The sequence below is a fragment of the Borostomias antarcticus genome (assembly GCF_949987555.1).
Source record: "Borostomias antarcticus genome assembly, contig: scaffold_62, whole genome shotgun sequence".
In the NCBI taxonomy this organism is placed as follows: Eukaryota; Metazoa; Chordata; class Actinopteri; order Stomiiformes; family Stomiidae; genus Borostomias; species Borostomias antarcticus.
Genome location: NW_028176112.1, coordinates 147,264 through 175,000, shown reverse-complemented (window position 1 = coordinate 175,000; position 27,737 = coordinate 147,264). Strand labels below are relative to the sequence as shown.

General features: G+C 50.1%; 1 protein-coding gene across 1 annotated transcript in view; it reads left to right on the top strand.

The window, feature by feature from the left end:
* LOC311328816 (SAM and SH3 domain-containing protein 1-like) overlaps window positions 1–27,737 on the top strand; it is a gene marked incomplete at both ends in the record, with an annotated part of 59,359 nt that overhangs the window by 11,937 nt on the left and 19,685 nt on the right. The window contains 7 exons of the mRNA XM_084462724.1: window positions 141–284; window positions 1,454–1,589; window positions 2,039–2,208; window positions 4,313–4,516; window positions 7,063–7,213; window positions 7,466–7,594; window positions 10,205–11,262. Of these exons, the coding sequence (XP_084318850.1) occupies window positions 141–284; window positions 1,454–1,589; window positions 2,039–2,208; window positions 4,313–4,516; window positions 7,063–7,213; window positions 7,466–7,594; window positions 10,205–11,262 (1,992 nt within the window). The remainder of the gene's footprint in view (window positions 1–140; window positions 285–1,453; window positions 1,590–2,038; window positions 2,209–4,312; window positions 4,517–7,062; window positions 7,214–7,465; window positions 7,595–10,204; window positions 11,263–27,737) is intronic.

The following is a 27,737-nucleotide window of genomic DNA, read 5'->3' as shown; positions in this document are numbered from 1 at the left end:
CTCCCTCCCCCCCCCCTCTCTCTCCCTCTCTCTCTCTCCGTCCCCCGTCCCCCCCTCTCTCTCTCTCTCCCTCTCTCTCTCTCCGTGTCTCTCCCTCTCCCCCCCCCTCTCCCTCTCCCCCCCTCCCTCCCTCCCTCCAGAGTAAGGACCAGGATGCTATCTACCGGGAGGTGGTCAAGTCTCCCACCACCTCTCGTATCTCCCTGGGCAAGAAGGTCAAGTCCGTCAAGGAGACCATGAGGAAACGCATGTCCAAGAAGTACAACAGCTCAGTGTCTGAACAGGTAGGCACACACACACACACACACACACACACACACACACACACACACACACACACACACACACACACACTCACACACACACGGACTCAAGCTACTATGGTTCAGGGGGTGGAAGTGTTTGTGTTGGTTACAGAGGAAACATCCAGCTTGCACACACACACACAGCTGGCTGGCCGTCGCTCAGCTGTCCTCCCACGTCGTTCCGGCGGCCAGTGTGCAGGGCGGAGTGTGTGTGATTCGCCGTGCACTGACTCATGCACTCAGGCACGCCAGCACACCGAGACGGCACTGTGTGTGTGTGCGCGTGTTTGTGTGTGTGTGTGTGTGTACACTGGCTCATCCACACAGCATTCAAACTCACACTTGCGGACGAACAGTCCCATCCACACTGGCCGTGGTCAGAGGCCCTGGCGTTGGCCGTGGCGTTGGCGTGTCCGGCGCCGGGGTGGGGCGTCGCCCTTTAGACCTCGGGTCCAAACACGCCCCCTCGGAGAGAAGTAATCACCGTCACGGTGGCCCCGGCTACACCGACCCAGAAAGGGCGCGCTGCTGAGTCATGATTGTGTGTTGCGCATGGAAACGGCAGACAAACTACCGCCTACCGCCTCCACCGGGAGTCAGGCCGCTATTCTGCATGCCACAGTGCCATCTAGTGGCCGGGTGTGGTACGGCCGCTGTCGACCCAGTAGTACTGAAGATGAGGAAAGGAGGTAAATGTTGCTGTGGATTAGAGCGTCTGGTTTTGATGCTGACGGCCGCTCTTTTTTTGTTTCTCTTCCTGCTCCTCCTCCTCCTCCTCCCTTTCATTCACACCCCCCCCCCTCCTCTGTTTCTCTCTTCTCCTCCTCTACCTCTCCACAACCACCCTCTCCCCCATCTCTCTCTCCACCCTCCTCTCCCTCCATCCTAATCTCTCTTCATCCCCCTCTCCACCCTCCTCTCTCACTCCCATCCCTCTCTCCTCCTCCTCTCTCTCCTCCTCCTCTCTCCTCCTCTCTCCTCCTCCTCTCTCTCTCTCTTCCTCCTCTCTCCTCCTCCTCTCTCTCTCTCCTCCTCTCTCTCCTCCTCCTCATCTCTCCTCCTCCTCTCTCCCCTCCTCCCCTCTCTCTCCTCCTCTCTCCCCTCCTCCTCTCTCTCTCCTCCTCTCTCTCCTCCTCTTCTCTCTCCAGTCCAGTCCAGACGGGACCCCCAGATCCCCCCAGTCCTCCCAGCCAGACTCAGACTCCCTGGAGAAGACTCCCAAGCTGAAGGCGGGGGGGTCCGTGGAGAGCCTCCGCAGCTCCCTCAGCGGACAGAGCTCCATGAGTAAGTGTGTGTGTGTGTGTGTGTGTGTGTGTGTGTGTGTGTGTGTGTGTGTGCGCGCGCGTGCATACAGCAGCAGGAGAGAGATGTTATCACTATGGAAGCGGTTATAGAAGCCGCAGCGACTGAGTTTAGGCACAAGGGGGCGCCATCACCACACTGTTACATTACAACAGCCTTTGACTTGATAGCATTTGCATACATCTTCTATGTGGCCTATATCTCTATCCTTGAGCGTGTGGTCATGGTGTGGTCATGGTGTGGTCATGGTGTGGTCATGGTGTGGTCATGGCGTGGTCATGTTGTGGTCGTGGCGTGGTTGTAGTGTGGTCATGTTGTGGTCATGTGGTCATGGTGTGGTCATGTTGTGGTCGTAGTGTGATCGTGGTGTGGTCATGGTGTGGTCGTAGTGTGGTCATGGTGTGGTCATATTGTGGTCGTGGTCGTTCCAGGCGGTCAGACGGTCAGCACCACGGACTCGTCGGCCAGCAACCGGGAGAGCGTGAAGTCTGAGGACGGCGATGACGAGGAGCCCCCCTACAGGGGACCATTCTGCGGCCGCGCCCGCGTGCACACGGACTTCACACCCAGCCCCTACGACTCTGACTCCCTCAAACTGAAGGTACACACACACACACACACACACACATACAGACACACACACACACACACACACACACAAACCAACACACTAATGCACACACATACTAACATACAGAGTAGTCCCTATGATACAGACTCGCTCAAACTGAAGTACTGAAAGTAAACACACACACACAGTAAACACACACACACAGTAGTCCCTATGCTACAGAAAAGTAGTGTGATAATGTAAACAGACACACACACACACACACCTGATGAAATGCGGCCTCCTGACCGTCTGCTCCGTCCTATGCAGCCATCTCTATTGGCCAGCTCTCTCTCCTGATCTCTCTCTCTCAGCTCTCTCTCCTGATCTCTCTCTCTCAGCTCTCTCTCCTGATCTCTCTTGGCTCAGCTCTCTCTCCTGATCTCTCTCTCTCAGCTCTCTCTCCTGATCTCTCTCTCTCAGCTCTCTCTCCTGATCTCTCTTGGCCAGCTCTCTCTCCTGATCTCTCTCTCTCAGCTCTCTCTCCTGATCTCTCTCTCTCAGCTCTCTCTCCTGATCTCTCTTGGCTCAGCTCTCTCTCCTCATCTCTCTCTCAGCTCTCTCTCCTGATCTCTCTTGGCTCAGCTCTCTCTCCTGATCTCTCTTGGCCAGCTCTCTCCCCTGATCTCTCTCCCGATCTCTCTTCACCAGCTCTCTCTCCTGATCTCTCTCTCCCCTGATCTCTCTCCCGATCTCTCTTCACCAGCTCTCTCTCCTGATCTCTCTTGGCTCAGCTCTCTCCCCTGATCTCTCTTGGCTCAGCTCTCTCCCCTGATCTCTCTTGGCTCAGCTCTCTCCCCTGATCTCTCTCCTGGTCTCTCTTGGCCAGCTCTCTCTCCTGATCTCTCTTGGCTCAGCTCTCTCCCCTGATCTCTCTCCTGATCTCTCTCTCTCAGCTCTCTCTCCTGATCTCTCTTGGCTCAGCTCTCTCTCCTGATCTCTCTCTCTCAGCTCTCTCTCCTGATCTCTCTCTCAGCTCTCTCTCCCGATCTCTCTTGGCTCAGCTCTCTCTCCTGATCTCTCTCTCTCAGCTCTCTCTCCTGATCTCTCTTGGCTCAGCTCTCTCTCCCGATCTCTCTTGGCCAGCTCTCTCTCCTGATCTCTCTCTCCTGATCTCTCTCTCAGCTCTCTCTCCTGATCTCTCTCTCAGCTCTCTCTCCTGATCTCTCTCTCAGCTCTCTCTCCTGATCTCTCTCTCAGCTCTCTCTCCTGATCTCTCTCTCAGCTCTCTCTCCTGATCTCTCTTGGCTCAGCTCTCTCTCCTGATCTCTCTCTCTCAGCTCTCTCTCCTGATCTCTCTCAGCTCTCTCTCCTGATCTCTCTTGGCTCAGCTCTCTCTCCTGATCTCTCTCTCTCAGCTCTCTCTCCTGATCTCTCTCTCAGCTCTCTCTCCTGATCTCTCTTGGCTCAGCTCTCTCTCCTGATCTCTCTCTCTCAGCTCTCTCTCCTGATCTCTCTTGGCCAGCTCTCTCTCCTGATCTCTCTTGGCTCAGCTCTCTCCCCTGATCTCTCTCCTGATCTCTCTCTCTCAGCTCTCTCTCCTGATCTCTCTCTCAGCTCTCTCTCCTGATCTCTCTTGGCTCAGCTCTCTCTCCTGATCTCTCTCTCTCAGCTCTCTCTCCTGATCTCTCTTGGCTCAGCTCTCTCCCCTGATCTCTCTCCTGATCTCTCTTGGCTCAGCTCTCTCTCCCGATCTCTCTTGGCCAGCTCTCTCTCCTGATCTCTCTCTCCTGATCTCTCTCTCAGCTCTCTCTCCTGATCTCTCTCTCCTGATCTCTCTCTCAGCTCTCTCTCCTGATCTCTCTCTCTCAGCTCTCTCTCCTGATCTCTCTCTCTCAGCTCTCTCTCCTGATCTCTCTCTCAGCTCTCTCTCCTGATCTCTCTTGGCTCAGCTCTCTCTCCTGATCTCTCTCTCTCAGCTCTCTCTCCTGATCTCTCTCTCAGCTCTCTCTCCTGATCTCTCTTGGCTCAGCTCTCTCTCCTGATCTCTCTCTCTCAGCTCTCTCTCCTGATCTCTCTCTCTCAGCTCTCTCTCCCGATCTCTTAACCTCGTTCTGCCAGCGCTCACCCACCTTCTCCCCCCTGGTTCTTCCAGAGAGGCGACGTGATCGACGTCATCAGCAAGCCGCCCATGGGCACCTGGATGGGCCTCCTGAACAACAAGGTGGGCACCTTCAAGTTCATCTACGTGGACGTGCTGAGCGAGGAGGAGGAGAAGCCCAAGCGCTCGGTGAGGAGGAAGGGGCGGCCCCCCAAGCCCACCTCGGTGGAGGAGCTGCTGGAGCGCATCAACCTCAAGGTAAACTGTTTACATGCTTGTATACATGCGCGCGCGCGCGCACACACACACACACACACACTTACACTTGTAATATACACACACACACACACGCATGTAACACACACACACACTTGTAATGTACACATACACACATGTCATGTGCACACACGCACACTTGTAATGTACACACGCGCACACACACACACTTGTAATGTACACACACACACACGTAATGTACACACACACACGTAATGTACGCACACACACACACACACACTTGTAATGTGCGCACACACACACACACACACACTTGTAATGTACACACACACACACACACACATTTGTAATGTATACACACACCCATACCTCCCTCATTGTCACTCCCTATCACACCTTAGCCAACCCTAAATTAAGCCCGGAGTATCCAGCCTTTCCCTAACCCGGCCCAGCTGGCCAGGCGAGCTCCCCCAGGCAGTCTGGCCCGTAGGTGGGCTGCTTTTCTGGGGCGAGCCCAGCCCCGGTGGAGCTCCCAAGATTAGAGACCACGCTGGGCCTCAAGGCCCGCTCTCTCCTCCTCAAGGACGGGGCGGTGTTAACCGTACGTCACGGTCGCCCGCGCTGGCACAGGCTGCGTTTTACCCCTCAAGGCCTCCTGCGTGTCCCGACGGCCCATATGCGCCAGGGTGCCTATGCTACGTCCGTCAGCACATACGTAGTCCCGCATTCAGGAGTGGGAGTGCTAGACTAAACACACATTCCCAGAACCCCTCATTACCCACGGCTCAGCGCGTGGACAGGCTTTCCTGTTTCAACTCAGGTGTGCTCCGGTTGGCTGCGTCTTCATCGCGTCAAGCCCGTTATAAAATCTATATTTCAGACGTGTGTATGTTTGGATTTGACCCACTTTGTTTATTTGATGGAAGTTTCTGTCTGCGTGTCGAAATGCGAACGCCGCCTCCGAGACGCCAGTCAAGAGTCGACGTGGTCTCGACAGGAAGTCACCGGACGAGTAACAAGGATGAAGTCCAGCGAGATGACATCTTAACGGGCGTCGCTTTCTACCGGTTCTCTAAACGGCGCTTGGTTTGTGCCTTCTAATCTGGCGGGGTGTATTTGGCGGGCAGACGAAGATAGCAGCCCTGCGTGGTTCCGGCCGGGTTCCGCGTCGCCCTCGTCGGGGTCGACCCGGCGGCGGCGGATCACTGTGATCTCCGCGACAGAAAAGGAAACAGGCATGTTAATGAACGGTCTCCGTGGTGACGCCATGTCTGTGTGTTCTGCCCCCGAGACGCGCGGGTCAAACAAACTTAGAAAGCGCCCAACCACTTTCCACGGTTTAAGTGGCGGACAATTATGATTGGTTTAAGTGGCGGACAATTATGATTGGTTGAAGTTGATGTTGTTTGCGGTGACTGTTCTGGACAGAGCTAGCCTGCAATTCTGGACCAGAGGGCTTTCTGGGGACATTTTTTTTGTTCTATTCCACTACTGTGTGTGATATTGTAGCTCCACGGATTGTAATGACTGTGTGTGTGTGTGTGTGTGTGTGTGTGTGTGTGTGGGGGTGGGTGGGTGTGTGTGTGTGTGTGTGTGTGTGTGTGTTTGTTTGTGTGGGGGTGGGTGGGTGTGTTTGTGTGTGTGTGCGCGTGTGTTTTTGTGTGTGTGGGGGTGGGTGTGTGTGTGTGCGCTTGTGTGTGTGTGTGTGTGTAGCCTAGCCTCGTCTCATGTGGTTCCAGGGTGGGTAAGGGAGGGAGGGTCACCCTCATCACTGTCATCCCCACCCTGCCTCTACCGTAACTTCAACCACTAGTCTGGCTCACAATCTGACGTTTCACTTTCACATCTCTGCACGTCAGCATTTTTCCGTTGTAACGCGCCCTGTTAAAGACTACTATGAAGGCTGCGCGATACTGTACAAAGAAACATAATAGTTTTTCACTAGCCTCTCACAGTCTAAACAGCTTGTTGTAGCTGGCAGTCAGAACTTGGTTAAGATGTGTTTGATCTGTAATTCCCGACTGCACTACTGTACCTGAGGGTAACCCTTGAAGGATCTGGTCTGGTCGTAGGCATGCTGGTACTTCTGTCCTAGCCTTGAAGCCAGACTTCCTTGTAAAAAGGTTTTTGCAATACGTGTCTAAAACTTTTTTTTTTTTTTTGCGAGTCAGCCTGTCTTCCAGACTCGCTCTGTCCTGCCCACCCTCAATCCTTGAACACTGAATGGATGACAGTCAATGGTATCGACAGTGGAACATTGCCTTCCGACGGGATTAATGTCTACATTGTTATTTATAAATGTGTCAAATTCATTTATTTTATAATTATTGTACAGGCATTTGTATTGCAATTGACTGTTTTTTGTGTGATCAGATCTGACTTTTTTGGGGCTAAATTTAGTGCAAGCCAGGTAGCTAAAGTTAGCTTTCAAGCTAGCATATCCAGTTCTCTTGGCATATGTGATGAGTTCCATGCATTCGATTCCCCCCGGTCCCGATGGACGCCATCTTAACCGAGTACACCTCAACCTAAGTAACCCCCCCCCCCCCCTCACCCCCTCCCTGCAGGAGCACATGCCCACCTTCCTGTTCAACGGCTACGAGGACCTGGACACCTTCAAGCTGCTGGAGGAGGAGGACCTGGACGAGCTGAACATCAAAGACCCTCAACAGAGGGCTGTGCTGCTCACCGCAGTGGAGCTGCTGCAGGAGTATGACAGTGAGTACACACACACACACACACACACACACACACACACACACACACACACACACACACACACACACACGTGTGCAGGCTTGCTAGTCACTACCCACCCAATGTTCCAACACACACACATTTCCAATCTGTCTCGCAGCCCTGATCAGTTTGAGTACTGAGGTTGACTCAGTATGTTTCTGACCACACGGGGTGTGTGTGTGTGTGTGTGTGTGTGTGTGTGTGTGTGTGTGTGTGTGTGTCTGTCTCCAGGCAGCAGTGACCCGGAGCGCGGTGGCCTGTCAGGCTCCCAAGAGAAACTGCTGTCCGAGGGCCACAACCTGGTTGGGGACTCCCCGCGTGACTCTGGATGCTATGAGAGCAATGAGAACCTGGAGAATGGTAATGATAGCCTAGCTTAGCCTAGCCTAGCCCTAGCGGAATGCTAATGGGATTTGCCTGGCCATAGCCTAGCCTGGGCCTAGCCTAGCCTAGCGCTAGTGACTGTGGCCCATCCCCTTCTCTCTGGGCTTCATCCTGCATCTCCTCTGCCATGTATAAGCTTCCTAACCCATCTGCGCTCCACTGGACCAGCGCCAGCCAGTCAACCGCTCCGCTCTCTGCCATATCTGCATCGTTCTGCTCCTCTCCTCCACCCACCCACTCCCTTGCTTCTTCCTGCTTCACAGCGAGAGATAATCTCTTCTTTCTCTCACTCACTCACTCACTCACATTCTTTCGTTTCTTTTTCTCTCTCGCTCCACTCTTTCTCCGCCTCTCTCTCTCTGTCCATCTCCAGGCCTTCTCTGTCACCACTGCCGGAGCCCGATCCTAAAGGGGAGCGCCCTAGCCCCCGGGCCCCCTCTAGGCCTAGTCCACCCCGCAGTCACGGGGGGCCCCCCCGGGGACAGAGACGGCCCCGGCCGTAGGCTCGGAGCTCCTCCGCCGAGTCTGAGCCCGCTAACCGAGCAGCTCCCCCGGGGCCACTACGGACCCCCCGGCGCCGGCCCCCCTCCTCCGCCCGCCGAGGCGCTCCTGTTACAGGACTGCCAGACGGAGCACTGCTCGCTCAGAGAGTATTTCTGCTGAAAGGTGTCACGGCACGGCGGGAGCCCGTAGAATATTACGCGACCGCCCAATTAGGGTAGGGGTTCCAAAGGGTAGTGGCTTAGAGTCGTCCCGCTTTAGAAAGGGAAATGCTGTGATCGGGGCTTCTGGGGGGGTTGATGTGATTGGATGCACTCTCCCCCGTTTGCCGTGCATTCTCGCCCCATAAGATGTCCGCTTGTAACTTTAATCGTGTTTACGGCAATAGTGACTATGTTGCACAAATGATCGTACGTGCCTAAATAACGGACTCTTAAATAACTCTTCAGGATTATGGAAGTGCATTTAGATAAGCTATGTTTGTGAGATTTTAAAGGACTTGTGTAGTTGAAACTACTCGTAGTCTCGTACTGTATTGTTTCCAACTACTGTGGAGTAGTCTATTAGCTTCAGACCTCATAAACCATAACATTGCCATAACTTCTCTCGTCATAACTCCCTTTGTGTCTGCCAGTGGTTCACACTTGTTCTGTGCGTGCGTGCGCGTGTGTGTGTGTGTGAGAGAGTGTCATACAGTAAAAAATAATGTGCAATCTTTGAGTTTGTGGAATAAACCACTGGTGACTGAAGGACTCTGGCCTGCTTGACTTATTTCATGTCTTTCTTTTCTCTGTCTCTCTCCTCCACCCTAGATAACATTCCTCACTAGCGGCATAACATTCTCTCATTCCTCACTAGTGGCATAACATTCTCTCAGTGTACATTCTGCATTTTTAATCAACTCTATTTCTGCACTGATTAATAAACTCTTCTCTTTTGTGTCCATTCTATGCCGTTTCCAAGCCATGCATCTTCTGCCTCATACTACGTTCACATCCACAGTCCTGTACATCCAGCATGGTCTAAGTTCAGATGGTGAAATGTACCATTTCATTTTTATACCTGATGCCAACCCTCCACAAATCCATGTCAGATTGAAAATTCTATTCATCATCATACAATCAATATTATTTATCGACAAGGGTGAGTTGTTTTGTATAGTGATGATCATTTACATTAGAATGTCAATTCCATCACGAATGAACAAGCAGAATATATCAATCATATGAATTGGCGGAATATATATGAGTTATGGTCCGCGTTTGATGAACTGCATAGTCATAATTTCTTAGGAATCGATGAGTGAATGTATGACTATTGATTGTTTTAGAGAGATGCCCGATTCCATGATCAATACCTGACCTTTCACCCATTCCGACTTTTCAACATCAACATGGTTTAATATTCACAGAACACTGTGTGGTAGTTAGCCTTGGATAGCGGTCAGCTTAATGAAAAACCAGAAGTCCTCGCCGGCCCACGTCAATAGCCAGCACATTAAAACACCACATCAACTGCAATCTCGGGCTCTTAATGAAATCTCCCTCTCAAATTAATATTATGAAGCGATAACTCAAAGCACATCAAAGACCGTAGTCCGCAATGCTGTAAAATTATTAATGATGTGTGGGTTAATGATGTGGGGCAGCGGAGCCCAGCTGACTGTAAGCTGTTAGAGCGAAGACGGCCTAAGCTTCTTGTTATTGTGTTGTGAGACACACTGGTCTGAATTCCTGTTTTGACGGACAAATCACAACCTGGATCAGGAGTTTGCAATGGCCTGCTGGTCACCTCAGTTTGGCTTCTCTTAGCTAACAAAGTGTTCAGTTTGACCCTGCGTTAATGCTGGGTCTGTATGTCTCAGTAGGCTTACATGAATCCAACTTTAACGTAAATTTAAACCTCAACAACAACACCAGTATGGTTTCTATCGAGCCGAGAGAAAAAAACGTGTCGGTCATCTTCCGAGCACGACGCACACAGCGAAGTCCCGCCCACCCGTCAGCGGTGTCGGGGCAAAGCCGAGTGTTTCCTCCAGCTCCGGAATCAAGCAAGGGTGGTGGGTGTCTGTCCGCTGTGTTTCAGGCAAGAGCCGGAAGACGTCCCGCTCCGGCCGTTCGTCGGGGGGTCTGCCGTCGCCGGACTACCCCACGCTCCCCATGACCCGGTCCACCGAGGCCCTGCAGCAGCAGCAGCAGCACGGCAAGAGGGAGCGCAAGTTCCCCAAGGGCTTCTTCCTCAAGCCGGCGCTGCGGGGCTTCAGCCTGCTGGGGCTCAGGAAGGGCCACCGCCACGCCCTCATCCCCGCCAGCCGCAGCTGCGAGGACCTGGACGGACCCATGCCGCAGCAGGCCCCGCCCGGCGGAGGGGGAGACGACGCCCCGGCCTGGAAGCGCTCCCGCTCCCTGGGAGACCTCCGCTGGGAGCAGGCTTTCGACCGGAAGAAGGACCCCGCCCTGGAGGTCAAGCCCGACAAGGGCGCCGCCCCGAGGCCGGGCGGTGGCCCGGCGAAGCCCCCGCTGGTGCGCGGGAACGCGGGGTCGCCGGCTCGCAACGGCGCTCCTGCGGTCAGCCCGAAGCGGTTTAGTCGTCCCGCCGTGCCCTCCCAGCTGCCCCTCTGGCCCCCCAGCCCCACCCCCCAGGCTGCAGAGCCCCTGTCCAGCCCCACCCCCAGCCCCCCCGAGCCTTCCCCCGCCAGGGAGCAGAGCGTCCGGACTCACCCCAAAAAGCCCCCCGTGCCCCCGCCCGTGCCCGCCAAGAAATCCAAGGAGCGCCTGGCCAACGGGCTGCGCCACACTCCTCCCCCGCTCTCCACGCCCTCCTCCCCGTCCCCCACCCACTCCCTCACCCGCTCCCACCCCCCGAGTCCGGTCAGCGGCGGCGGCAGCCCCGCCCCCAGCGCCCCCGCCCTGCCCGCCAAGACCCCCAGCACCCCCGCCAGCCCCTCCCCCGGCGCCGCGGAAGACCCCGACTCCACCCCGGCGGCGCCGCCCCCCTGGCTGTCCGACCTGCCCGGCGGTGGCAAGGCGGCGGTGGCGAGGAAGGCGTCCCACGCCAAGATGGCGGTGGACCTGCTCACCGTGCTGGAGCAGAGGCTGGAGTCCGAGGGCATCGACCTGACCGAGGAGCCCTACTTAGATAAGGTCAGTCGCTGGAGCTCTCACACACGACCCCTCGTTCCAACTGACGTTCCTTCAGAAGTGAGATTACGCAGGTGTATATTTTTATTATTATTTGCCGAGACCAAGGACCATAATGGAAATAAGTCTTTTTTTGTGCCATCCTTGATATTTTTATGATGCATGATTAGCTCTATCATGTATTTTAACTACTGTCAAATAAACAAACTATAGTAAGATTATACAAGTGTATAGTCAGATTATGCAGGTCTGTAGTGAGATTATGCAAGTGTATAGTCAGATTATGCAAGTGTATAGTCAGATTATGCAAGTGTATAGTCAGATTATGCAAGTGTATAGTCAGATTATGCAGGTCTGTAGTGAGATTATGCAAGTGTATAGTCAGATTATGCAAGTGTATAGTCAGATTATGCAAGTGTATAGTCAGATTATGCAAGTGTATAGTCAGATTATGCAAGTGTATAGTCAGATTATGCAAGTGTATAGTCAGATTGTGTAGGTCTATAGTGAGAGTATGCAAGAGTACTGTATAGTGACATTATGCAAGTTTATAGCAAGATTATTCAAGTGTATAGTATATTATTCAAGTGTATAGTGATATTATGCTAGTGTATAGTCAGATTATGCCAGTGTATAGTGAGATTATGCAAGCGTATAGTGAGATTGTGCAATGCAAGCGTATAGCGAGATTGTGCAAGCGTATAGCGAGATTGTGCAAGCGTATAGCGAGATTATGCAAGCGTATAGCGAGATTGTGCAAGCGTATAGCGAGATTATGCAAGCGTATAGCGAGATTGTGCAAGCGTATAGCGAGATTATGCAAGCGTATAGCGAGATTGTGCAAGCGTATAGCGAGATTGTGAAAGCGTATAGCGAGATTGTGCAAGCGTATAGCGAGATTGTGCAAGCGTATAGCGAGATTGTGCAAGCGTATAGTGAGATTGTGAAAGCGTATAGCGAGATTGTGAAAGCGTATAGTGAGATTGTGCAGGTGTATAGCGAGATTGTGAAAGCGTATAGTGAGATTGTGCAGGTGTATAGCGAGATTGTGAAAGCGTATAGTGAGATTGTGCAGGTGTATATTGATGCAAGTGAGAAACCACATCCCGTCACCACAAACGACATCTTTACCTTCACGCCAAGAGTGGTTTCCCATCAGGCACGATAAATATTGGAAGTGCAAAAAGAGACAGGAAATGACCTGGATGTGAGGGGCGGGGGGGGGGTTGAGGTTTTTGGGGTTTTGGTCGTGACACGTCGTACTAGAGTCAAAACTGCACAGCATCCTGTGTTCTCTCTGACTCCCTGCTACACTACATGTATGCCAACAATAGCAGTGTCTGGCCTCAGTATTGTGAGAGAGAGAGAAAGAGTGTATGTGCAGGTGTGTGTGTGCGCGCACTGTAATAATCCCCACCCCCCCCCTCCCCCCCACCCCATCCTGGAGTTAAGGTCACCGATCTAAATGAATTTTAGAGTTTTGGCATTTGGGATTTTCGATCTCCTGGCGCTGTGGATATATACCCGGCCCCTGTGGAGAGGGACGCATCCCAGCCTTAGCTCCCGGGCAAACAAGTCCACATACCAACGCTTTCCTACAATGCTATTTAGAGCAGAAATCCCATTAAACAGTAGGATAGGTGAGGAGGGGGGGGGGGGGGGGGGGGGTGGTAGCTGTGGGGGCTGTGTGCTCCGTTATATATTGATCTAATCTTGGAAGGGAATGGGCTAGGGGGGGGGGGGGGGGGGTTACTGAGCTGGCACTTTGGCGAGAGGGACTGTAATTAAGAGCACTGCACCGTCTCCCAATATGTCATACTTCTCACTTCCTCCGTGTGTGTGTTTGCATCTGCTGTGTGTGTGTGTGTGTGTGTGTGTGTGTGTGTGTCTGGTGCAGGTGTGTATATGTTAGGGGGAGGGAGGGAGGGAGAGAGAGAGAGAGAGAAAGAGAGAGAGAGAGAGAGATGGGCTGTGCCATTTAATCTGCATACGCTGCACTTCTGCCGCTGTGTGAACTAACACAGCCCCCTGTCTCAATATCTGTCACTGACATACTGCACACACATATGCACGCCTTCACACGCACACACACACACACACACACACACACACACACACACACACACACACAGCCCGAAGGTACAGTACACCGATATCCCCCCGTCACATTAACAAGCATAGCCATCAGAAAGAGAGACAGACAGAGAGAGAGAGAAAGAGAGAGAGGTAAAACTCACTACAACCTCCAGCAGCCCCTCTCCACCTCTCTCTACCTCTCTACCTCTCTCTCTCTCTCTCTCTCTCTCTCTCTCTCTCTCTCTCTCTCTCTCTCTCTCTCGTCTCTCGCTCTCTGCAACTTTCTCAGGCCAGCTTTTGTTTGTTTGGCTCCCAGGATGAGACAGACAGCCAGAGGCATGTTCTACAATAAGATTAATCTCAAGAGGCTTTTTTGAAATGTATTGATTTTATGAGGAACGGCTTATGCAAGCTCAGGTTCAATGCCAAAGCTGGTAGACGATACGAATGGACGAAGTGTGATGTTAAAAGTGTGTGTGTGTGTGTTTGTGTATGAACATTCAGAACTGTTTCTCTTTCTTAGGAACAATATACTATACCTCTAGAATTTGTGAAAACAAGGTCACTAAACATAGTTGCAAAAACAGACAGCAACACACACACACACACACACACACACACGCACACACAATTGAACAACAGAGGGGTGGAGGGTAGAATCTAAGATGATACGTTGGTTATGGTGTCAACAGTTCTATTGTGTCTGGCTATGAACAGACCTTTGTAAAAGTGACAACCGTTTAATATGTGGGACATGAACTCTATTACCTGATGCTGTCCATCACAAAGACTTTTCCTGCAATTTCTTAGTGTCCATCGTTGAACGCTCTCTCCGCAGTTTGGAAACACACACACACACACACACACACACACACACACACATTAGACACCAAAGCCAGTTGCCCTTCGGGGACAATTTAAATGAAGTAGAAGTAGATACACACACATTCACAGGGAGCTAGCTACCGTTCTTCAGAGCAGAGTTCCTGTTAGTAATGCAGTGCTCTCCCATGGTGTCTCTCAGCATGAGTCTAGCTCAGTAAAAGAACAAACACTCCCACAGCTAGGATGACTCAGCGGTGGAGAGATACTGACCAGGACTGAGCCCGATGCCTCTCACTTCTGCCGTCAAACACTTTTATCGCCCCTAGAGAGAGAGGCCAGCATCGCTTCTCTTCCTCCTCCTTCAACTTCTCTCTCTCTCCCTCCCTCTCTCATTCCGTTAAAGCTCTCGCCGTTATCCCCACTTCACAGCATTCTCACTCAGTATCGTTTCCTCTCTGTCTGTTATCTTCTCTCCTCTTTTTTCCCACTCTCTCGTTCTTTCTCTCTGCCTCCTACTCCTCTCTCTCTCTCTCTTTCTCTCTCTCTCTCTTTCTCTCTCTCTCAGTTTCTCTCCATGGGAACACAGCAGTGCCTCTCTTCTCCTGAAGCCTTTTCCCAGCATTCACAGCAAGCCTACCATTGCGGCCCCAAACCCTATCTGTTATGTCCTGAACGTGAAGCCTGCACGTTTTCTATTTTATCACCCACAGGGTAATCGGTCCCTCTCCATTCCACAAGAGGATAGCTCACTATACTGTGTTCTTATTTTGTCTGTTGTTCTATTTTCTTCTAAATTAAGACATTTAAATCAATAGAAAGGAGAAACCACGGCTTGGCATGATCCTCGTTTCCTCAGTCCTTAAAGGAGAATTCAGGTCTATGATTTTGTAGCCTCTAAACACGTAACATGTAATATGTGTCTTGTTTACAATGAACTTCAACCAAACCAGAAAATGTCATTATTTTTAGTAATTAGTTCAATAAACTGAATGTGGTGGTTACAGATATGAGGGGTGGAAGTAACAAAAATTAATTAAGCACACTCTAATGATAAAAGCACACGCTAATGATAAAAGTGCAGTTTAATGATAAAAGCACACTAATGATAAAAGCACACTCTTAATGATAAAAGTGCACTCTAATGATAAAAGTGCAGTTTAACGATTAATTTAATGAATAATTTAATTCTTAATTTAATTAATAATTGTATTTGATTGCATTTTAATCATTCACACATTTAATTCGATTGCATTTTAATCGATCACACATTTAATTTGATTGCATTTTAATCGACCACATATTTATTTATTAATTTTTGTTTCTTTCTGATGATTTCCTCAGTCCAGTCCGTACGCTTAATAATGGCGACTAGGCTGTAAAAGGGTCTATAATTAACAAATATGACCCACGCTCGTTACATAACTTCTATAACATCCAGTGACAAAATATGTCATGGTACCTTGGTATGTCCACACCAAGGATTTAACTCACAACCTTCGCGGTGATAGGCAGCGCACATGGAGGTATAATATAAACAGCGCACTATCCACTCGGCCACCGCTGACTTGGGAAATTTGTGGAGTCTTTTAGCTCTGATGTTGTGGGACCACTGCCTCTTGTGGTAGCAACATAGAACTGCAGGGCAACAACGACAAGAGGGAGGAAGGGAGCGACAAATAGGATTCCCTCTTCTTGATGTGTCGGCTTACAACCAACACACAAAAAAAGTTGTGTGATTCGCTAACGCGGGCCTCTTATGTGTCCCAGTCAGTTCGACGGAGTCCGTCCTTTGATTGAGAGCGGGCATAAGGCGGCCTGAACCAGTCAAACTCCCAGCCAAATTGCCCCTCTTGAAAGTACTCGAACATTGAATTGGACCAGTGTTATCCTATTCAACTTGAATTGGTCCATCATTATCTTCATTCAAACAGGCGCCCGCTGTTGAATAACAGCGGCCGACTGGTACTGCTAAAAACCTGCTACAAGCCTCTCTTCCCCACTGCCTCTCTGGAGGGGACGTGCCGAGGCCCACCTACTGTACTGTGTGTCTCTGCTTTATCTCTGAGGCTTAGCAGATGGGAGGAGGGAGCCTGGACATTGATCCATACTGATCCCCTGGACCATGTTGCCTCCCAGGCATACATAGGTTGTGTGTGTGTGTGTGTGTGTGTGTGTGTGTGTGTGTGTGTGTGTGTGTGTGTGTGTGTGTGTGTGTGTGTGTGCGTGTGTGTGTGTGTGCACACGTGTGTGTGTGCACATGTGTGTGTGTGTGTGTGTGTGCGGAAGGAGGAAGGAGGACTCCTGATTGATTCAATGTCTGCTCATTTGTCTGCTGCCCAACCCCCACACGCCCCGGTTCTCCTTGTTTGGTTCCTGCTCTGTTTGCGGCTTCAACAGCATGTTAATCTCAGCCTCAACAAATAGACATGGGAAGCCTTTAAGATAAAAGGGGTGGTCGTGGGTTCTATCAAATAAGATGCCTAGGCTGTGCTTTAATTATTTTTATGATGGCTATATACATACATCTACAGCTGATTAAGATCTTCAGGAGATAGATATTGATAAAAGGAACTTATAAACCAATACTATGTAACTTATCTAAGAGAAGAGTGGTCTACTGTATCGAATGCCTTTGACAGATCTACAAATAAGGCAGCACAGTGTTTTCTTTTGTCCAGAGCGGATGCTATATCATTTATAACTATGTTTTTCACGGCCAAGAGGACCGCTAGGTCTTAGGCTGTTCTCAAACAGGTGACCAGCATCAATAAAGTGTTGATTTGGAGTGTAGGTAGGGAGGTAGACGTTTTCTTTTTTGGATTCGCTGCTTTCCAAAATTTGGCAGGATATGAATAGAAGCTAGTAACTAAATCTTAGTAGTAGTTGACCTTAGCCGATCGGACAGCTGCTGTACACCTGTTTCTGAGCTGTCTAAAAGATGCCCAGTGAGTTTGATCCCCAGAGTGTCTGGCAAGTGTCAATGCTCTGTTTCTATCCTTAAAGAGAATAGATAATTCAGATGAGAACCAAGGGGTTGTTCTGTCTTTTATTCTGAGTGTCTTGTAAGGTGCATGTTTGTTGACAATAGAGAGGAAGGTATTTGAAAAGACGTCTAGTGCCATTTCAACATCAGGGATTCCTGATGTGAGATGGATGTTGCTGTGGGTTAAATCAAATAAAAAAGCATGATCATTAAAATGTGTCATATTTATTTTAGTAACCATCTGCGCCGGTGTTTTCTCTAATCGAGACGTTCTAACACAAACTATGGGACAGTGATCACTAACACCAAATTCAAGGACACCACAAGTATGGATTTTTTCACTTTTGTTAGAGAATATCAAATCAATTAAAGTGGATCTGGAGTTGTGTTTCAGGTTGGGTCTGGTCGGCTCAGCAATCAACTGAGACAAGCCGAGGCCACTACTAACCTCTTTGAGATAATTTGAGTCTTGACTGGTTACTAAACCAGTCAAGATTAAAATCACCAAGAACAATCATCTCATCAGTGCATACTGTGAAATAAGCTCTGCTATTTTATCAATGGAACCAATGTCAGCAGATGGGGGTCTATAGACTCTAACCACATTGAACAAGTTGTTGGGCCCTAGATTGATTTTTAAAACGAATTTCATATGAGTAAGAGGGAAAAGGCGCCCTTAAAGCAACACATAGCGTTTTTTCGGGTTTTCTCAGAACTGCGCCCCCACAGGCTCTGCGAGTAAGTGCACTGTCGTACTGTCGTAACGTTATCAGATTGTCTTTTTCTTTTTCTCGCTTCCTCCGTGATGGTTCGCTTCAGTTTTCTCACCTCCCCCATGATATCATTGAGCTAAAAAACGCATGATATCCATGATATCCATAGACGCTGGAATAGTTAGCTACTACTGTGTTGTTTAAGCACAACATTGCGCATGCGCACTTCGACTGAATGCTGCGTCCCGGGGGCGGGAGTTTTAAAAGGTAGGCTAATAAATGTCTAAATGTATTATCTTTCTGAGTAGACTGTTTGGACGATTCAGCTTACTTTTAGTAAATCTAATTGGAGAATTAGCACCAGACATGTTTGTAAAGTTCCAAATATCGCGATGTATTGCTTTAAAGGGATGATAATATTCACGCATATCACATCCTCTCCACAAAGGCATGGGTCTGCATTTAAGTTGTCCGGGTTTAAAAGAATCAAATCTAACCAGAAAATGACCAACTCTCAGTATCTGGTGTCTGTGTATCTGCGGTCTGTCCGCATTTTCCTTGGACACGGTCGGTGTGACAGCATTCATATTTGGCACGGGTATCGGTACGTCCTGGGCAGACAGTGACCGGACCAGATTTTTTAATTAGGCTAATTCTTTATAAACAGGTCTGAACAGAATTTAATAAGGAAAGTCATATCACCTTTTAAGTCAGTCAAAACAGGCATCGGACCCAACCCACGTTCTGTCCCACGGTCTAGCCTCTTTGAAGAGATCAAGGTGACCTTTGACTTCTTATTGGCCAGCGTGGACATCCTTGACCCCCAGATGACCTAGTGGGCTCCCTTTATCTCCGCTTATTGCGGGTGGCGGTCATTGTCCTCGGAGACGGCTCGGGATCAATTGGGATGCTTGATTAATCTGCCGCTATGGCGGCTTCTCCCAGCAGGCCCAACGCCATCAATTGAGTTCAGCAGCGCGCTTTCTCCCTCCGAATCCTGGATTATGTAACCACGGGTAACCGGATATGACTGTCATTCTGACATTCCCTCCCAAACCCCAAAGCCGCCAATGCTCCCCCTGTTATCGACTCCAGATGATAAATCTCACACAGCTTTGCGATCGACTTCAGGTGAGCGTGGCTCATTGTCTCCGCGCACCCTTTGGGAGCCGGCCGCGCTCGCCAACCTCACCCCCCACCCCCTGTAATTGCATCGCTCGCATACCTCTCTAACCGGGGAGGCCATCCATCACTGTCTGTAGCGATCTCAAAGTCTAGTTTGACCTCTGACCCGCCGCAGAAAGGAAAGCAAGGCAGGTTTTGGCACTCTGGAGCCCTCGGTTAATACAGTCGAGCGGTTTGGGGGGGGGGGGGTGTCTCGATGTGCAGGTTTAACCTAACAGGATTGCTTTAACCCCTGGAAGGAACTTGGAGCTACAAGACTCAACTAGAAACATAAGTATATTTTGGTTTCTCTAAATAGCTAGTGCTAAGTCATCAGTTTTGTAGTGAAACTGCTTTGTTATTCAAGGTTATTGTGAGAGTTAGTTTCGGCCTGAGCTAGACTAATTGCCCTGTTGAGTGGGCTGAGGGAGTGGCCTACTCTCCTGGCAGACGATTAGCAATCAGCAGTTACAGGCCTTAAGCATTGACGGCTTAGACAGCGACAGCGGGAAGGCGACAAGGCTAGGGCGACCAAAGGCACCGGGCGACTTATTCAAGAGCGACTTTGTCAAGTTAGACTGTTAGACAGGTAGTACGTCTACATTTACCTCGGTACCTGTTTTGGTACCATTATGTGTTTGCATCCTATTCCTGTTGTGTTCCCTCTCCGGGGGTCACGCAGACACTGGGTCACCCCCAGACTCCGTAACCCCTCTAACCTCATCTATCCGACTGTCTCAACTCATAGAGAGCAAGTGGTGACAGGGGGACTTTGGAATTGCCAGTCGGCGGTGCCCAAAGCTGAGTTTATCTCAGGCTATGCATCCTTGCTCTCCCTCAGCTTCCTTGCTCTCACCGAGACATGGATCACACCAGAGAACACTGCCACACCCGCAGCCCTGTCAGATGTGTATTCTTTCTCCCACACTCCCAGAGCTGCGAGGCGAGGTGGTGGTACTGGCCTGCTCATTTCCCCAACATGGAAATACTCACTCGTCTCCATCCCACAGTTCTCCCCTCCCTCTTTTGAATTCCATGCTGTCTCTGTCATGTATCCAATCAAGCTCACCATTGCTGTTGTGTATCGCCCACCAGGTCCTCTTGGTGAATTCCTAGAGGAGCTCGATACACTAGTTTCGCACTTCCCAGATGATGGGTCCGCACTCATCCTTCTCGGGGACTTCAACATCCAGAGTGAGAAATTGGAACCTTTCCTCTCCTTCCTCTCCTCCTTTGATCTTCACCTCTCTTCTTCTCCTCCTACTCACAAAGCCGGCAACCAGCTGGATCTCATCTTCACTAGACACTGTTCCACCCCTAACCTCTCTGTCACTCCCCTCCATCTCTCTGACCACTATTTCATGTCCTACTCCCTCTCCATCCCCTCTTCCCCTGTAACTCCTCCTCCTACCCACATGGTTACTGCCCGTAGCCATCTCCGCTCGCTCTCCCCTACTGACCTTTCCTCTACTGTCACCTCCGCCCTCCCCGCCCCTGAATCCTTCTCTCTCCTACCCTCTGATACTGCCACTGATCTTCTCCTCTCTACTCTTTCCTCTTCTCTGGACAATCTCTGTCCCCTCACCTCCAGGCCTGCACGCCCAACTCCACCTGCCCCATGGCTGTCGGACTCAGTGCGTACTGATAGACGGAGCCTGAGAATAGCTGAGCGCAAATGGAGGAAAGGCAAGCTCCCAGGGGACCTTCTTAATTTCCAATCTCTTCTTTCCACATTCTCCTCCTCTCTGTCTGCTGCTAAAGCTGCTTTCTTCCGCTCTAAAATCCTAACCTCTGCTTCCAATCCTAAAAAACTCTTTGAAACCTTCTCTTCACTACTCCAGCCCCCACCTCCTACTCCCAACTCCTCCCTTCTCCCTGATGATTTCGCCAACTTCTTTGACAAGAAAGTTAACGATATCAGATCCTCTTTCCCCCCTCCCCCGGTCAACGCTCCATGCACGAAACTCACCCCCCCATCCCCACCCTCTCTCCACTCCCTGCTCCCCCCCTCCTCTCCACGCCCCACCTTATCCCACTTTTCTCCCCTCTCCCCCAACGAGGCCCTCAACCTTGTAACATCTAACCGCCCCACCACGTGCTCCCTAGACCCTGTTCCCTCGACTCTCCTTCAGTCTGTTGCACCCGAACTCCTTCCCTTCCTAACCCACCTCATCAATGCATCTCTTGTTTCAGGATGTTTTCCCTCTGCTTTCAAGACTGCCAGAGTCACCCCCCTCCTAAAGAAACCATCTCTCGACCCCTCTGATGTCAAAAACTACAGACCGGTTTCCCTTCTATCCTTTCTATCCAAAACACTTGAATGTGCTATCTTTAACCAACTGTCTTCGTACCTCCACCAGAACGACCTCCTAGATCCCCACCAATCCGGGTTCAAGGCTGGCCACTCGACAGAGACCGCCCTCCTTGCAGTAACAGAGTCACTCCATGCCGCTAGAGCGAACTCTCTCTCCTCTGTCCTGATACTCCTAGACCTGTCAGCAGCATTTGATACGGTAGACCACCAGATCCTCCTCTCCACCCTCGAGGAGAAAGGCATCGATGGCTCTGCACACTCCCTGTTTGCATCCTACCTGACGGGCCGCTCCTACCAGGTGACATGGAGAGGGTCGACGTCGGAACCGCGTAGTCTGACTACGGGGGTTCCACAAGGGTCTGTCCTGGGTCCTCTCCTGTTTTCCCTCTACACTACATCTCTGGGCGCTGTCATTCGCTCGCATGGCTTCTCCTATCACTGCTATGCCGATGACACCCAACTGGTTCTGTCATTTCCCCCTTCTGATACAGAAGTGGAGACACGCATAGCTGGGTGCTTGGCTGACATTTCGGAGTGGATGACGACACATCACCTCAAGCTCAATCTGGACAAGACTGAGCTGCTGTTCCTCCCGGGGAAGGGCTGTCCGCACCGGGACCTGGCCATCACCATTGAAGACACAGTGGTGACCCCGACTCGGACTGCGAGGAATCTGGGTGTGACCCTGGATGACCAACTGTCATTTTCCTCACATGTCACATCCGTCACACGTTCCTGCAGATTCATGCTCTACAACATCAGGAGGATTCGCCCTTTCCTCACTAATGAAACGGCGCAGGTACTCATCCAGGCCCTGGTCATCTCCCGCCTGGACTACTGCAACTCCCTCCTCGCGGGGGCACCGGCGTCAGCCATTAAACCTCTGGAACTTGTCCAGAAAGCTGCTGCTCGCCTGGTGTTCAACCACCCCAAATTCTCCCACACAACTTCCCTCCTCCGTTCCCTACACTGGCTCCCTGTAGCGGCTCGCATCCAGTTTAAAACTCTGGCGCTAACCTACAGGGCAATGAAAGGAACAGCCCCCTCCTACCTCCAGGCCATGGTCAAACCCTACATCCCCTCCCGACCACTACGCTCTGCTACCTCAGGGCGACTGGTTGCCCCGTCACTCCGAGGCTCCTGCGGTCGATCGACACGGTCATGGCTCTTCTCTGTCCTGGCCCCGCAGTGGTGGAATGAGCTGCCCACTGATGTCAGGACAGCAGAGTCGCTGCCCATCTTTCGTCGCAGGCTCAAAACTCATCTCTTCAAGAAGTACTACAACAATCCTCCCACCTAAGCACTTATTATATTATATTGCACTGTACTTTAGATTGTGATTCTTGCACTTTGCCTTCAGCACTAGATGATGCTCTTAGTCACTTGTTTGTTTTAGAAAGAAAATGCACTTGTGAGTTCTGGCAAGTAGTAGTACATTGGCTCTTCCTACGTTAAATGCAATTATTGTTAGTCGCTTTGGATAAAAGCGTCTGCTAAATGACTGTAATGTAATGTAATGTAATGCAGGGACACTACACTGTGACAGGGCTCCAGGGCTCCAGACTACAGTACTGGCTGTTGGTTATCACCCCCGTCATGAATCTGTCTCCGTTGGCGTCAGTAAGTCCCGTCTCTTCTCGAGAAAAGCTCAAAAGGAGATTACCTGGAAGAGACTTGACGCTTAAGCCCACCATTGTTGGAGGGGGGACGTGTCATCGTTTGGGGAGGGGGGGTTGTTCTCCCATAGAGAAGTGGATTTGCTTCCGTGCCCTCGCTACCCCTAATCCGGCTTCTGGGATGGGATTTCCACTACGTACGCAAAATGCTGTTGTGTTGACACGGCGGTCTCCTCCAGTGAGTGGAGAGGGGAGAGTCTCTGGACTGCAATGAGGTTATTGTTTTTTTAGAGAACAACAATAGCTTTGTGGAGTACTTTGAGATCTTCCTTAAACATCGGGGCCAGTGGTTCTGGTATCCCTTGCCTGTACCTGCCGAGCACTTAGTCCATCCCTCCTGGGGTATCCCGATAACCGGTCAGTCAACATGGACCCATTCATTGCGAGTAGTCTTACTCAACTCAGTGCACTTTTCCGTCCCACCCGCTCATGTTGGATCTCTTAAGGTCAACCATTTTGTATTGATTCTCCTGCTTGAACAAACTATAATGGGATAGAGGAGTGCCCTACAAAACACATGCACACGCACACACACACACACACACACACACACACACACACACTCATACACACTCATACACAGTGCCCTCTGCAGCCTTCTCTGAACCTAAATAATTGACCACGGTGAAGGGACTGTTATGCTTGCACTGTTAACTCAGGAAGCACACAATAGATCTTCAGCTCTCTCCCTCCTTGCCACTTGGCAAAGAGTTAAAGCTGGTTTTGTTTGACGACGACGCCCTCCGGGGGGACTCTGGTCCTGCTTTGAAGAGGGAGGCAACCGGCCTTTGCTTCAACGGGCTATACAGTAGGTGATTACAGTATGCTTTTGTGCCAGATGCACGGTTATTTAAAGCGGGGGATCCGGAGGGGAGTGGTGGGAACGGCAAATTATTGGATTTTGATGTCCCTCCGAGACATGTACAGTACCCAGGACGGGCAGCCAAGCGGAGTCTGCTGGGTTTTCTACTCGAGGAAACGCAGCTCTCAGTCCGCCTGGAGCTGATTGATATGATACGGCCTGATATGTGAGAGGATCATCCCTCTTCATGCAGTGTAATTGGACCCCGTCTATTGCAGCACTTCACTTCTTTTCCCATTGCCTTTTTTCCTTGATATTTTCTACTTTTTTCACCAACATTTTCAATTCCGTTAAGTATATATTAGAGACAGGTATTTGACTTAACTCCCAATGAGAGTGCAGATGATTAAGAGAATAATCTTCTCTCTGAAATGCCGGGAGTTTAATTTAATGGAGTGTAATTTGCACTGCAGATGATTAAGAGAATAATCTTCTCTCTGAAATGCCGGGAGTTTAATTTAATGGAGTGTAATTTGCACTATGACAAGATCTATGGCACTCTCACCAAACAAAGGAATGAATTGGCTAGCTACCAATGGCCAAATGAGCCAAAACCCTTATCTGATAAGTGATGATGCAATTGTAGGAAGTGTTGATAAATAGGATCTGGTTTTATCCAGAGGCCCTACCTACAGTATGACTTAGCTACTTCACACCAGCTAGCAGGAGAATGATACAATTTGGTAAATGCACTGCACTTACAGTATATAGTGCCTTTATCCAAAACACTTTTACAATGGCCTCTCATTTACCCATTCACACACCACTGGTAGCAGCTGCCACGCAAGGTGCCAACTGGCTCTTTGGGATCAATTAGGGGTTCAGTGGACAGGAGGAGCCAGGATTTGAACCGCTGACCCTGTGATCTTTGGACAACCCACTCAACTGTACCTCCTGAACCACAGCTGCCCTGGTTAGTCTCTCCGAATAGACAGATATATCTCCACACTTTGCCAGTGCTGGAGAAAGGTCTGTCTCGACTCATTACCATTCGGGGATGGAGGGGGGAGAGTGGACGCAGTATTTCTTTAAACCAATCACTCATCTTGGGAGGAGCGGTTGCTAGGTTGTTTCATGTAGTCTGGATTGAATCTGACTGGACCTGAAAAATCATCCGTTGCCACTGATTGGGCAGTAATAAACTGATGATGAGGCGTATCCCCAAAACCTACATCCGGTGAGTCAGACTAGGGGAAAGCTAACATGCAGAGTCACTAACTCACGGTTTTGGGCAGAGCAGTGATGGAACATTGAGCTTGACAGGCAGGTGGGTAGCCATGTGTGCCTAGCTGCAGTCACCCTTGGCAGAGGCTGCTAGCAGACTGGCATGTTCGTGAGCATGAGGTGAGAGAAGCCCTCAAAGCAGCGGTGTTGTTTAGCATGCTAGCCAGAGTTGAACGCCAGTGTTAAATGCCTTGGCTCGGAGCGGCGGGCACCTCAGCCCCGCTATCGCTCTGCGTCTCAGGCTGCTGGCAGGTCCTCGCCTCTCTCTCTCTCTCACACACACACACAAACGCAAACAAACACACACACAAACACACACAAACATTTTTATCCGTGAAGGATGGGGAGTCGGCAGCGGAGGCTTGTGAGGGATTAAGCCCTGGCGCTGCATTACTGTCATAATCCATTAAGCCAGCAAGAAAAGGAAGAGGCCTCGACCTAAACAGGCAGTTTTAGGAGGGGAGGACGCCGCAGGGATTCTCAGGCCTCTCAGTCCCACTTGCTCTCAATGAAACATCTTCTTCAGGGGAACTGTTGGTGCTATTCTTGAGTTGACCCTATAGAAAGTGTAAAGGAGTTAACAGGAACTTTTGGAAAGCCATTGAGCAGAGTAAGAAAAGCGACTTTGAACTCAGAACAGCGTTTTCTTTGCCTTGCCTCTCAAACCCGTGGTTGGAGTGTGTTGGATGGTGTTGGTACAAATAAAGTTTGATTTGATTTATTTTGTTGTATTAGCAGCTCTTGGTGTAAACGGTATTATAATCGCGGCCACGCCCACCGGCGCCATTTTGAAGGGCATTTCAATCCGAAGGGTGCAATCCCTTCGAAGGGTCCTTCGTAACGGTCATTTTCGATGTACACAAGTAATGGTCACTTTTGCTCCCTTTGCTCCCACAACTCTTTGCGACGTCTATGGTCAATAATTTATCAACACATATGGTGGACTTTGAGGCAACATTGAAAGTTCACAGACATAAATCTGTTGGTGGATTTTTTTAGCAGCATCTTAGTTACATCATAATTGAACTAGCTATCGGCAGTTTCATGGTATGTGTGTGGTAATTATTCAGTTTGACAAATTTACGATGTACTGTAGCTAGCTAACTACTGTAGCCCAAGTTGGCCCAGCTGCTGGTTAGTGAGCAGAGATGGAATTCCAGCCCAGTTGATAACCCTCTGTCGAGGGAGGGGAGGGTGCATCAGTCAGCTGTGATCCTTGACAGTACCAGCCTACGTTATGTCTGAATACAACCCACCATCTAATTCACAATAAAGAATCCCTCCACTGCACAAGCTTCTCACCATCCCCAGTGATAATGAGAAGCACACGCTGGCAAGATAAAAGTGGGAGAGTTCAATCATAGTTGTGCTTGGCTGAGATATGAATGGGACGTCAGACGCAAAAGTAGCAATGCTTAGCCGATCGGCTACAGCTGTGTCAAACTCACGCTGCTAAAACAGGTGATGCACAATTACTTTGTGAAATTCTTCGACGACCCCACTGCTTTGGGCTTATATTAGCCTGAGATCAGGACACATCACTTTCCCACTCGGAAAGCTTAGCTTTGAGATAGGATTCATTAATTAACAATGGATATGATTAGCCATAGCTTGTGACAGAGACTGTTGACACGTGCGACAGCCCTGAAAATGACGTTGAAGGGCATTCCAAACAAGCGTTATTTTCACACCCTACTCCCTATGCCCTTCACAGTGCTCACTATGAAGGGAAGATACTTGATAGGGTGTAGGGTTGAGCCCTGTTGTTTTGAATACAGCCTCAGTTGCATAAAAGCTCTCTGATCTCAGCAGTAATCACCAGCAGCAGCATTGGATGCTAGAAGCAACTGACGCAAAGTCTCTGGGAAGGGGTTGAATTTCTTTGTACTTCTGTTTGATTCTGGGGGACGTTGCTCTGGAAGGGGGGGCAGGCAGGCTGCTGTGTCAGTTTCGGGGATGTTCAAAGGCCGTTGGAAGCCCCGCGTCATGGCTCACTGCTTACCTCAGGGCACCGGGGACTACCAGATCTTCCATAAACTGGCTTTGCTGGGATTTAAACCTTTGTATTACGAAGGAGCAGAACTTTGAAAGCAAACATACTCACTGTGTTGGCAAGTTCAAAGAAGGGGCTGGGTACTGCTGTGTTCATCTCACTTTTTGAATGCCAAGTTTCTTTGAATATTGATGACTGCTGAACACTGAGGCAGATGTTCTTCACTAGTATTCAGGGAGGCGTGCTCCTGAAGATTTTTTAAATAAACGGTTAATTTGCCCTGCTAAGATCAAACAACGGTCAGCATTCCTCATGTCCACATTCAAGGACTGCCTTTCCAGCAAATTCTTTGTACAGACCACTCGTTTATAACTCGCTTCATTTTCAAACAGCAGCACATTTTCTGTTTACAACACCCTTGGTGACTCCAGCTGCTTTTGTATGGGAAGCCGTGGAATGGCTTGTACTGCTCTGGCCTGCTGGTGTTGGGAGAGATTGGACTGTGGCAGCCAGGGCAATGATTACTCAATCACTGCGTCAATGACCTTTTCAGAACAATTCCCAGGTTTGGGCCCAGCTGGGCTAAAACACTGTTCAAGGTTAGCAAGAAGTTCAGACTCTCTCTCTCTCGCTCACTCTCTCTCTCGC